This window comes from Stegodyphus dumicola, chromosome 7, assembly GCF_044657685.1.
Source record: "Stegodyphus dumicola isolate Sdum_Otavi_A_Nest chromosome 7, ASM4465768v1".
In the NCBI taxonomy this organism is placed as follows: Eukaryota; Metazoa; Arthropoda; class Arachnida; order Araneae; family Eresidae; genus Stegodyphus; species Stegodyphus dumicola.
The window spans coordinates 13,307,470-13,321,440 of record NC_140774.1 but is presented as its reverse complement, the minus strand read 5'-3'; the positions used below and the strand labels follow the sequence as shown (position 1 = coordinate 13,321,440).

Here is a 13,971-nt window from a genome sequence, read left to right as displayed (position 1 = left end):
AGTTAGTCGATACTGAGATATTTACATAGCTTTTTGTTACTAATGAAATAGTGAACATTTGTAAGAACGAAATGATACAGTTCAGAGCGATTTATAAAAAGAGGTTACTATTCTTTAGTCAGGAAGAAAAAACCAAATTAAAACACAGATTGCCAGCAAGTTAAAATTAAAATTTTGATTTACATATTTTTAGCTTATATTTATATTTGTCATTTTTTGTGCTTGTTCTTTCAGTTCTAACAAGGTGAGCTAAAAGGCAAATTTGTTCGATACAAAGGTATTCGTTGCTTATTTCTTTAAATGCGTTATGAACTTTTTAACTCATAAAAACTCCTAGTTTCCATTGCAGTTCATTGAATAGATTTAATCAAGTATCACGCATATGATGGAACTGATAACGAAGAAATGAAGATTAAATCCATAAATTCCATTGAAGAACAAGCTGAATAATTTCTTTTGTTTTGTTAATGCTGTGATATATTATTTTAATATTAATTTCACTAAGATATTTAAACACTCAATCATTATGTATTACCCTGTAAAAGAACATTGTTTTTTTATTCTCTTAGACAAAATGTCGCAAGTTGCTTCCTGTCCCCAACAGATCAGTTATCACGCGCACCTGCCCTCGCCCCCCAAAAAAAGTGAAATAAACGATTCTCAAGAATTAAGATATATATGCATCACATGTTTATATATCAGCTACATTAAAAGTTAAGCTTAAATTTCTTTATTGCAGTGAGATAAAGAATTTTATTAAGCAGTCAGTTAAAATATTTTATTTCATTCCTGATTATGAAGTACATCCACTCTACTATTAAGAAGTATAAATACGAGTAGTTTAAAAAAATAAGTTTTATTTACATAAAATTATCATGAACTTTGGCTGGAATTTTTATTTTAATGATAAAAATAATGCTTTCTGTCATTGTTCCTCAGCAGGTTACGTCAGTTTCCTTTAAAGTTTGATATTCACTGTCCTTCAAAATCAAACCATTATTGCAGCTTTTGTAGCTGAAAAAAAAAGGGCAGAATAACATATTAAAGTGGATCAGGCATATATTCAATGTATTTCAGAAATTTCCAGTGCTACTAATTATTTAGAAAAATTATTCATCACCTTGTTTTTTTTCAAAGAATTCTAAAATTAAAAAAATCTGATGAGGACACCAAATGACCTTCTTGATCGGCCTACTAAATTATTTACAGTTCTTGCTACACTTCATTTAAATTTATTTCCTCCAAATATTCTAACTTAATTAATCGATCTCTTAAAAAAGTTGAAAACAACACCAAAAATTGCAAACATTGAAATTAAATATCCCGGGTAGTTTTGTAGTACCGGAGTCAAACTTCTTATAACTTTACTTTTTCATATTTTTTCATAAAATTCTTAGATATACTATCTGGATGTATCTCAGATATACTATATTCACAAAAATGATCGGCCACTATAATTTTTTTTTTTTCATTTTAATAAGTAATAGGAGAAAAGCATAGAACGTTTTTTCTTTCAATACATATTTTCTTAGCTCTCTCTTTGTACTAAATGAATTTGAAAAAATTAAAGAGTAAATATAAGAAATAACGCTTTAGGCAGAAATGAAGGGAAAAAAATTGATGTGTACACCACATGACTTCTTTGCACGGAATATTAAATTATATGCATTTTTTCTTGCATTTCATTTAAACTTACTGGATTGAATTAAATCTACGTATTTCGTCGATAGCGCATAAACCACGATAGAATAAATGTAGTTTTTTAAAATTCACTATATTTGTTTACCATAGCGACACTCTGGTGCTAGGTTCACTTAACAGCGTTACATTTCGTTCATATTATAACTCAGAATGCATATAAATTTATATCATTTGAAGAATTATCTAATCGTTGCCACATGCTCTATTCAAATACTAAAATAAATCTAAAACGATATATAAAAGAAATTAAGCAAACAAAACAAAAAAGAAACAGTTTTTCGCAGACGATTCAGTATTTCTCATTCAATTAATTCAGTTCTCACTTCGCGAGAAGGCAAAAATAGATAAAAACTCAAAATATCTATATTAAAAATTACGAAGTAAATCTTAAACACTTATTTCTTCGAATCAATTCCAGAATAGATTAAGCATGATTTAATTCGCAATAATAAAAGAAGGCGTTATCTTTGTCGTTGGGAAGCTTAGTTTCTCTAGATTGGCAACAAATTCGAAATTCTGCCAAGTTTCAAATGTAAACAAACATGTCCGCCATCACAAAATTAATTAGGCTTAGCTGCACAAACAACCTTTAAATTGTTAATAACTCCACAAATATTGCATGTACTAAAGGCACAAAAACCTTAACCGGAAGATAAGAATAACATAATTCAATCATTTCTAGAGCAAAAAATGCACAACTTACAAACATATAAGAGTAAAGAAACTGAGATCACTGAGCCGGCTAACAAAGTGGATATATATATATATATACATATATTTATATACGTTTACTTCGTACTTCGTTCGTTTACCTTTTTACTTCGTACAAGGAAGTAAAAAAGATACCACAAAATTAATCGGACATTTTTATAATATCTAATTAAAATTGTCTATAATAAATAAATAATGAAATTTTATGGAATAAGATTGGTTAAAGGAGCTAGGCAAGAATATAAAAGTCGTTTGCTTTCATAATTCGAATTCTCTTTTTAGAAAGTATTCGTTAATGTTTTCTTGCAATGGCTCGGTCATGAAAGGAAACATCCTTAGAAACCCTCAGATCAGTTATTGATATGCATACAAAAAGGAAACCTTTTAGAAAAAGTGCTTATTTACATAATTTAAGTAATTCTACAGTGTTTGATATTATTAGGCGTTATAAGATGTGGGCTTCCACCCCTTTTATTTAACAACTAAATGTGAAGGAACCTAGTGAACAGCTAAGCGAATAATCGCTTTACTTCAGTATCAGAAACGTAAACTCGAGAAGGGTTAATTACCGTCCCCCTTTCTCATGGCGTACAGCAAAGCCTCCACATGAGCTTGAACACAAGAAATAAGAATTTCACTAAAGAGACGTAGCCAAAACTACCACAAATCTAACTAGTTGGCCTCTAAATATTAAATAAACTAGCGAAGCTATCAAGAGCCTGTGTACAAATTCTTTGGTAATACGGCCGAACGTCGTAACAGCTTAGAGAGACTTAGCCAAAAGGCAAACGCGCGCTAGTCAGAAACTCTGAGGCTCTTTCTCAAAGTCAGTGAAACTTCGACTACTCTCATTCATTAAAATAACTGTTAAGAACTAAGGACAAACCTTACAAAGAAACAGAATCGTATTCAAACCAAATGAAAACCTGGAATACCATCAATCAGTTACCTGATAAATAATACGCTTCAGTTACCTGATAGAATAATACGCTTTATTCTAAGAAATAATAAAAGAATCCACGAAAGAGTGCTCCTAAACTTGTTGCGGAACTTCGTGAATGGCATGGAATATTATAAGATGTGCAATGAGATCTGTAGGATATCATGGGCAAGCAACAAGGAGAAATTTTATGTTAATTAAAAAATCCGAAAACTTCGAATCGCTTTCGCAAAATCCATGAAACAAAATCGATGACAACTGCAAAAAACCTGATGTGTACACTACATGACTTCCTTGTGCGGAATATTAAATTATGCGAATTTTTTCTTGCATTTCATTTAAACTTATTGGGTTGAATTAAATCTACTTCGTTAATAGCGCATAAACCACAACAGAATAAATACTTTTTTTTTAAATTCGCTACATTTACTATTTACCATAGCGATACTCTGGCGCTAGTTTCACTTAGCAGCGTTACATCTCATTCATCTTATAACTGAGAATGCCCAAAAATTATATCACCTGAAGAATTATCTAATCGTTGTCACATGTTATATTCAAATACTATAATACATCTAAAACAACGTGTAAAAGAAAAACGATTCAGCGCCACTTACCTAATGCGCATGCGCTACTCGTAAACATTCTCCTCTGTCCGAGACAGACTGGCGACAATATTTGCTCTAATAGAAAACACTTTTTGCCTCCAATTTCATTAGAGATATATTTCTCATTCAATTAATTCAGTTCTCCCTTCACGGCAAGGCAAAAATATATAAAAACTCAAAATATCTTTATTAAAAACTGAAAGATCTAGAAAAACACCTGCTAGTTTTAGAGTTATGCGAGATACATACATACGTACTGACGCCACGAAAAACATCTCTTCTGAATCCATTTTAAATCAGTTTTATAATTCGTTGGGGGAAAGAGTCTTCTATTCTATCCTTACGTACGGATGTCACATACAAATATCGTTAAATTGCATTCGATAGCGGTCAAAATGGATATTTTCGATGACATAGGGTACTCGGAATTTTTCGTGATTACAATACTTCCTTTACTTTGAACAAGGAAATAAAAAGTGTTATATGCTGATGAAAGCAAATTTAGCATCTTCTGGACGAATGATGGTGTGGAGAAAACACAAAGAAAAAATTCGGAAGCAAAACTTTGTATCAAGTGTTAAACTCGGAGAAGGAGGAGTTATCATATGGGAATCTATGGCACATTTCGATGCTGGTAATATAGAGCTCATATAGATAGTATGGATTAGTATAAGTACTTTGACATCTTGAAGAGAAATTTGGCATCGTCAGCACAACAACGTAATATAGTTACAATAGTTTTAAATTCTACCAGGGCAAAGATCCAAAGCATACTGCGCACAATGTTAGACTTTTGCTGTTATTTAAATGTCCAGAAGTAACTAAGGTACCACCCCAATCGACAAATCTTCATCCCATTGAACATATTCTGCAGGAAATAGAACCGAGAATTTGAAAACAGAAGCATATCTTCGAGGCAGCAATTGAAACCAGCGATTCAAGAGGAGTGGCATAAAATATGACCAAAAATAGTAACAAACAAAGAAACAAAAAAAAAAAAAAAACCACCATATTGTGAAGTCAATGCCCGAAAGTGTAAAGGTAATCTCACAACATGTTAAGAAGAAAAAACAATGTAGGTTTTTGTCCTTTTTGGCTGTTACTAAAAGCGTTCGATTATTTTTGCGAGAATATTCTTCCTCATTAAACAAAAAATAGTGATTTTTAAATTTAATTTTCATCTTTGCAAAAATGTATTTACTACAAAAAGATGTTGAATTTATATTTAATCAAAATAAAAGCCTTTCTTTTTGCTTTAATTTATTTCAGTTTTTATGTTCGTTAAAGAATACAAAAATTTAAAGTGTCCGATTACTTTTGTGAGCCACTATAAGTATAGGAACTGAGAAACCGCATTAAAATTTGGATTTCGTTACTTATGGAAAATTTTTTTTTAAAATTTTACTTGGCCAATAAATAAATATTTTTGTCATTTAAAACATACATAACTTCCAAAACTATTTCCTACAATACTCAATATCAGCTCGGAAAACAATTTCGATTTCTGAAAATATTTATGCGAATCAGGGACTTTTTAAAAAACCATAACTTAAAATAATAATGATGATAAAAATCTGATACTGACACCACATGATTTCCTTGTACGGCCTATTAAATTATACACATTTTTGCGCTGCACTTCATTTAAACATATTTCCTCGAAATTCATTAGAGATAGATTCATAGATGTATTTCTAATTCAATTAATTCAGATCTCACTTCGCGGCAAGGAAAAAATACTTGACAATTCGAAACATTTTCATTAAAAATTGTAAAATACAGAAAAATCTAAAACACATACAGTTAAAAAATAATTTTTACAATTAAAATTTCAGTTTTACGCCAAAACAAGCAATTCATCCAACGGGCAGGATGACAAAATTCAGTTCACAAGACTGAAAAATAACTTTTGCTCCTACTGGGCAGAAAGAAAAAGGTACTGCATACACCAACGTACTTAATTCCCCATATTCCGTATTCCAATAAGAGTTTCAAATGTAAAAAATGGCGGCTTCGTTAGGCCTAGTGCGACTTTTAAATTGTTGGTAATTTTACAACTCTTGCATGGGGATTAATTATGGGTGTAAGTAACCTTAACCGGAACACAAAAACAACATAATTTAATCAATCAAAGCTTAAAGCGAAAAATGTACAGTCTACCAACATGTAAGAATAAAAATCCAGAGCCTACCAAACCGGCTAAGATGGTAGGTATATAGATAGATATATGTTTGGTGCGAATCCTGAACTTGAGCTAATTGTCCCCATACCGTAAGCAGTGTATGCAAAGCAGTGTATGCAGGTACTCAAGTACTGCAGCCTCATAATTACCACCAGAGAGCTGCCTCTGCTCAACGGTATTTTACCAACTTCAATCTAATTCACAGACGATGCAGACTTCACCACGGGACACTGTTACAGTGTTAATAATTCGCATGCATGGGCGATGGGAAGACCTGTGCATTATGGCCATGCATAGCATAACACCGATTTGCTCTTCGGCCTTGTGGGAAAATACATAATAGGCCCATGTCTCTTGCCTGTTTATTTAGATAAACGATGTTGCAAGCTTTTTTTTTTTTTTTTTTTTTTTAGGAAGCGTTAGTGATTTAAGCAAGAAGTATCTTCCCCTTCATTTAAGCCGTTACATTCGGGAGCATTTTACACTGGTCATCAAACTTAAAGGATAATGGTAGAAATAAAACGTAACTGATGCTTAATGGAAAATTATTAATAGAAATTTGTACACAACCATTTAACATAAGTAACTACTGAATACTGATCACTCTCAGAAACCACATTCATTTTAAGCAACACTACAGACCGGAATTCGAATATGCGTCCATTGCGTACCATATTGTAAACAACCGAATTTTCATACTTCCGTTGCTAAATTATGCGCGGAAGTGCAATTTTGTGTTCAATTGTATTTAATTAACATGAATAATTACAACATTGGGCATTGGTTTTTAACATAAACTTAGTAAGCCTATTTTTTCCAGTATTATTTTTTAATTTTGATGACCAATGTAAATGGCAACTATGCGCGGTGGTTCCCATTCATTTGTCTGAACGATCATCGAAACTATCCTCCTTGGAATTTTTTTTTTTGGGGGGGGAAGAGGGGACGGCATAGAAAGTATGGAGTAGAATACATCCTTGGAAAGTGAGGAAGATCTTGTCGCATTGATCTTCGCATCTGCCATCCGAGAGACGCCCGAAATATTTCTAAACGAATTCACGTTGTGTCGCTGGCAAGGCATGTGTTTTAGGGCATGGCCGAGTTCCTTTGATGACCTCTCTTAATATCGCAGTTGCTATATTGATAAATAAATTGATGTTCCCTTGTGGAACGGTGTTTAAGGTACCCGGGTAACTGGGCGAACCCTACTCCGAATCGAAAAATACAAATCTCCGAAATAGCCACTCAACTAACTAAAGATGGATTATAATAAAATTATATATAAGATTTATACTAATATTTTTAGATTTCTAATAATATAAAAAGTATTAAAATTTGTACTAACTAATGGATAAATGGGGAGAAACTTCAGAAAACTGTCGAGCTGGTACAATGAGAAATGGTGAGCAAGTGCGAAAAGTCATAGCAACAGTAGGAAGAATAAAAATTACCCATAAGAATACACATAGGACAGAAGTAGGAAAAGAAAGCAAAGTAATAATTCATTAATCTTCCATAATATTTCTAGGATTGAAAATATCCATAGGCCGTCTTATGTTTTGTACATCATTATAAACGTATTTGTAAATTCGCAGTTCAGTGTTGTTACTGTTTCTAATACGACAATGAAAACTTTTAGCCAAACGGTAGCAAAATGTTCTGAGATTGACAATTCCAAGCTCTTCACGAATAGTGTACCATGATGCGACCGTAATCTTCCTTGGAACACTGTCCTGGGCAGTTTGCAACTTTTCCCTATACCATTTATATGACTATGCCCAGAGCGGATAAGAATAACAGATTATGGGCTGCAAGATGGACTTATAAGTGAGTAATTTGTCATCAAAAGATAGAACTCTGATTCAGGCAATTAGGGGGGGGGCAGAGTCTAGCCTTACGCACCGGTATAATATATAGTTGTGTACCATATGAGAGAATTTGTGAGGACCCGTATAGTATATAGTTGTGTATCATATGAGAGAATTTGTGATTAATGAGGATCACCCAAGATAAACGACTTGCTTAGTCCAGGAGAGAGTTTCTATATAGAACTGCTATTGCTGATTAATGATCTTCCTGGTAAATAATATTGCAAAAGTTTTGTCAACATTTACCTTGATTTTCCAATTTAGTAGCCAGGCCTCTAATGCACGTATGTGATTTTGGAGATGTTGTATGACTGGACTAAGAACTGAGCAAGGATCGCTGTATCATCAGTGTACATTGCAAGCGTAGTGTTAGGTGTGCGAGGAATGTCGTAAATGTTGAAGAGAATGGGGCTGTCAGGATCTCTGTGGAACACCAGCTGAAATAGCACGGCTAGTAAAGTGTATCTTAGAGACGTGAACAACAAAATGTCTACTTTCTAAGTAGGATTTCATTATGTGTGTAATATAATCTTGGAAGCCCAATTTATGAATCTTGTATATGAGTGCATCCATCCAAACTCGGTCGAACGCTTTGGACATATCTACGAAGAGTCCACCGGTTAATTTTTTATGACGCATTCCTCCTGAGATGTGTTCAACCACTCGGTATAGTTGGAAGGAGGTCGACAGGTTTTTTTTTTTTTCTAAAACCAAACTGATGTGGAATCAGTATATTATCTCTGTCTAGGTGATCTTGCATTCTTCTAAGGATGACTGCTTTTATAATTTTTCTCAGACCGGGGGTAGACAAATCGGCTGGTAGGATCCTGGCTGGCTAGCTGACTTCTTAGGTTTCAGTATAGAAGTGTTGTGGACTGTTTTCCATTCAGAAGGAAAATACTGTCAACGTAGAATAATGCTGAAGATATTAGTGAGTTTAAAAATCCTTTTAAGTGGCAACATCTTGATCATTTTGTTGGTTGTCAGATTAATCTCAGGGCTCTTCTTAGGTTTCAAATTCTTGATATAGCCAATAATCTCTGACGGCCGGATTCGAATAATGTTGTTAGCGAGCGGGATTGCTGTGTGATTGGAGTGAAATTCAGAGACTAAGTGTTCTGCTGTTGGGTCATGAATGTTGTTAGTGCAAAAAGCAGAGTCCAGGTGTTCTGCTAAAAGTTCTGCCTTCTATGCTTCGGTGTAATTGATCTTGTAGTCGCTTTTAAGGGGGAAATCTTATTGTAGCACTATCCGTATCTAGAAATAGCTCTTCAGATGGAATTATCATCAGTAGACAGTGATTTCAGAAAGTTGGTCCAGTCTTCTTGTGGTTGTGAGTTAGTAAGAGACCTGACTTTTTCATTCAGTCTACTAAGTTGCTGTTTATCATACGGATGTCTAGATTTGGAATAGTCTTTTTGCAGCATTGCGTTTTTAATGAGATGTTTTAGGCCCAAGCTTCTTCGAAGTTTGGAATGGTTTAAGGTTCTGCTGGAACATTTCTGAGCATTGAAAAGGGATTCAGTAAAATTTAGTAAACTAATGTTCTTCACTCATTTGGCGCTCTTTCATTTTTCACTAACATTTACACATGTTAATGTGTTCACTAATGTTCTTCACTCATTTGGCGTTGTTCTTCACTCATTTACAAACTAATGTTCTTCACTCATTTGACGCTCTTTCATTTTTCACTAACATTTACACATGTTAATGGCATTCCGACCCTGCACTACCATCTGATCCCGATTCGTCTACTCCTCCCAGAAGTTATGTGTGCGATAGGGAGCCACCCTGTGCACTGAAACAGCTTATGGCTTTTTAATAATTGCAAGACCAACAAATGCAGTGCATAAGAAAGCTTTCTGAAGGGCTGGCTTATTTTGTACAAAAACTAGATTTTTAGTTCTAGATTAGAATTCCAGCATAGTATGATTTTTATAGGCGACATTATATAAAGAGTTTATAAATTTTAAAAATAAATTTAATTTTAGTAGTAGATGAAGTAGTTTCTTAGTGTTTCTATGGTAACGATCCATATGCGTACACGTAAATAAATTTTTAATATATCAAAATTACACAAAAATTATCAATAATTTAATAATTTAAATTTCATTGGCAATTCGTTTTAATTGGCAGTTTTATCAAATTACCAGAAACTGAAAAAGACAATAAACATACTATTCCTAAATGTAATTCATGTGAACTTGTAGAGTCATTAGATTTATTTTGGAAGCAGGAAAGATGAAAAATATGCAACGCCTTCACCGAGAATCGAAACCGCGGACCTCTGGAATACGCGCCCAGCGTGCAGACCAATACACCACGAAGGCATGCCAAGAAGGCGGGAGAAATACCTTATAAACTTACGTACTTTTTGTTCAGTTAATAGGGCTAAATAATCTAAATATATTATAAATACTTACACGTATTCATCTTCGCTATCTTTAATTGTTACCGAATCGATACCGAATGTTTCTTCACCTTTCGTAAACCATCCGTTATATCTCAAATAAAGAGCTTGTATTTCTTTGAGTGGTTTAAAAGGTTCTCCCAGTGTAATAGCCAGCACTTTTACTCCTCCAGGAACAAGTTTCTCGTCTTTTCTGTAAAGAAAAATTTTAACATTTAAACAGCAAATAAAAATAAGTTATAAGTTTGATAATATTTAAAAAGCTAAAAATGACATTTTGACATCTTAATTTAAAAAATAATACATAACATATTTCATAAAGACTACCCGATTACAGCTCTTGGACGGTTGCTTGTAGATCCACGGTTCCAATTTGAGTATTGAAACAAGTGATGCAGACTTTCAACTTAGATTAGGTATTTGAATATGATAAAGTTGGCTGATCGAAAGATGGGACGCCTTGACGGAGGGCTTTCCGAAACAGACACTTATATGCAAAATTAAGAGTATTTCACAATTGTATTCATTTATACAAAAAGTATTGAACCAATGGTACTAATTATGTCGCCGTGAGTTGTATGCTCCTCTGGAACCTGAGTGTCACGATCTACAGTTGCCCGAAGGCTTCATGACGCAAACAGCGGGTCTTCTGGCATGGGCAGAAGACCCGCTGTTTGCTTTCCGCTCCAGAATGCTTATACGCTTCCTGCTCGCTGCAGTACACAAAAAAGCGCGTTTCGCATGGTGCAGACAATAGGTGCCTTCGACCAGACTTCAGCGGAGCACCACGCTTTTTACAGACAGTCGAGATTCAGCTCGGACACTGATTCTCGGCGTACCTGTATCTGGAGACAGCCTGGAACCCAATATCATCCCTCCCTCATCAGGGAAAAGGATTTTGCAATGGTTGAGGTGCAATGGTTTTCGCAGGCATTATGCTGGACGGCCGCATACTCTTAAATGTATTTGAAAAGGGCTCCCTAACTGCTATGAAGTACAAAGAGGAGATCTTAGAGCCTTATGTTCGACTTTTTAGGAGCGCAGTTGCTCCTGGGTTTCTGTTAATGGACAGCGCTCCTCTACAAAGAGCTCAGCTGGTCTTTGATTAACCGGAAAAGTGAGGATATTCACAACATGGCTTGGCCAGACTTTAACCCCAACAGAATGGGACTCTCTTGGAATGACAGTTTCATCTCAAGATCCCCTTCCGATAACCATCCCAGAATTAAAACTGCCTTGCTGTAGGAGTGGGATTGACTGCTACAGGGAATTCTCAACTTCTTCCTGTTCAGTATATCGTCATGCTGCGCGACCTATGTGGCTGTGAGATGGGACCATACCCCATATCAGGCTCATTTTCAGTTCGATATCACAATGTGGATTTTAGACATCCCTTCACTATGACCTTTATTGATAATCCTACGTACATAAAATGATGAACGATACGATATATCTCTTTCTCTTTTATAAATGTATATTCATACCAAATTTCATTAAAGTTTGTCCTTTGCGCTTTTGCAGCTCATTTTGCGCTTTTGCAACTGAAGATGATGGTTAGGTAAAACAGTCGAAACTAGTACTGTGAGAATTTGAAAATATAACGCTGATGTTTGTTGTTTGCCTACCTGGGCTTTATTTTATGTTCTTTATTTTATGTTCAGTGATAGATTACGACTCTTTAAAAGTAGAAAAAGATTGAACGTCATCCTGTAGGCTTTTCCGCAGGCCTGGATCACGAAAAGGCGCAATCACGTAAAAGCTATCTTAATAAATAAAGCAACGAAGGGAAAGTCATGGTTATATTTATACCCTATAGGAGTAAAGCGAACGAACGCTATCTGTCGGCAGAAACAGTAACGAAAATTGAAATTTTAAGTTTTTGGAATTTTAAAAGCGTTAGGAATTAAAATTATTAACTAAAAGAGATAGAGCGTTGTGAATGTGAAAATAGAATAGAATGAACAGTAATTTTTTTTAGAGACATGTCTGCTGAAAATTTTCAAAAAGAAATTGACTAAAAATGAATTTAGTTAAAATCCACCGTAGAAAATGAAAGTACCCATGTTTAAATAATTTATAATAATTAAAACATGCACTACATTATTTGCTTAAACGAGAATTACGGTTAAACAGGATAAACTTTAAAAACGTATTACGATATTCCGTATACAACTGTACTTTCATATATAACAAAAGCATAAAAATGACATCAGTCATTATTAATGCTTCCTACAGTTTGTTATTGGCACTTTGCGCTACCATTATTGAAGCATTTGTCATTACTCATTTTCTCCTTTGATGTCATCAGGCTGTGACTCATCAGCAAGGTCCGTGCTAGACATTTTGACAGCCGGCACTAAACAGCCCGTTGCAATATTCGTGGCTTCTTAATTATGCTGCTCACGGCTTACCTAAATTATAAAAGTTTTGCCGCCCTAAATCACGTCGCATAGGTTGCATTGGCTCTAGGTTATTTAATATGAAAGTTATTTAATATGAAACGTTTATTTCTTCTTCGTCAAGAAAGTCATAACTATCCATACAATTTTTAATCCTTAAAGGCCCATGAGCTAAAAATAAATTAACATGTAGCTGAAAAGTATAAGCAACCTGCAATACAGCTTTCGAACGGGGGAGATACAAAACCCCATATAACACGGCACTAAGATAGCTGGATTTCCCTTTATCACTGTACAACAGCTCTATCAGATAACAGTTTTGAAATATTGAAACAGTACTAGTAAAAAGACAAAAATTTAAATTTCTTAATACATTATTATTAAAGCAAACTCAAATACAGAGAGTTTTATATTGAATGGGATAAAAAGAAAGCATACCTATGAATATTGTAATTATTTTGTTTTAATAAATCAAATTTACAGTGAAACTATAGTTATCTAAGTTTCTATAGATGTTCTGTATGTGCCTATCCGGTGACACGGCAAATATCTATGCGATGTTTCATTTCTTCCCATAGTCGTGATAGAATGTGTTTTATTCGAGCATTTCTGTTATCCACTGCGTTGCTGTAGAGGCATGTCGTTAACACTTTGTCTTTAAAATGCATAGGAAAAAATCACGAGGGTTAGATCTGGAGATCTCGAGGGCCAAAAAAAGCAATGGCATATCGTTTGACCTATTACGGCCACTCCAGTGATGAGGTGGAATATCGTTCAAGTACTGTACTACGTTTTTATGCAAATATGGTGGAGCACCGCCTTGCTGCAGAATGAAGCTTGGAACCGCTTCCTACAACTAAGGGAACAAACCACTCTGATAGCATATTTTGGTAAATGCACCCGGTAATCTATTTTCCACAAAGAAGAAAGTACCAAAAACATTGTTGAAAATGATGCAGAAAATGTTTATGCTTGGAGACTCACGCTCATGTTCCATTACTTAATGAGGATTTTCCATGTCCCAAAATCATAAATTATAACGATTAACTTCGCCAGAAACGTGAAAAGTGGGTTTGTACGTAAGCACAAGTCTGATCGCGAAATCATCTACCTCCAGTTTATCTTGCAAATTCTCACAGAAAGTTTTATGTA

At 34.4% G+C, this 13,971-nt stretch overlaps 1 protein-coding gene across 2 annotated transcripts in view; it reads right to left on the bottom strand.

Annotated features, from left to right (window-relative positions):
- Positions 1-763: 763 nt before the first annotated feature.
- The window catches only part of LOC118196356 (pancreatic lipase-related protein 2-like), a 110,814-nt gene continuing 97,606 nt past the window's right edge, over positions 764-13,971 (bottom strand). For both annotated transcript variants that reach the window (XM_085819889.1, XM_085819890.1), the window contains exons 7-8: positions 10,434-10,613; positions 764-1,014 (exon numbers count right to left, since the gene is read on the bottom strand). In XM_085819889.1, the coding sequence (XP_085676015.1) occupies positions 936-1,014; positions 10,434-10,613 (259 nt within the window). In that variant the 3' untranslated portion in view covers positions 764-935. The remainder of the gene's footprint in view (positions 1,015-10,433; positions 10,614-13,971) is intronic.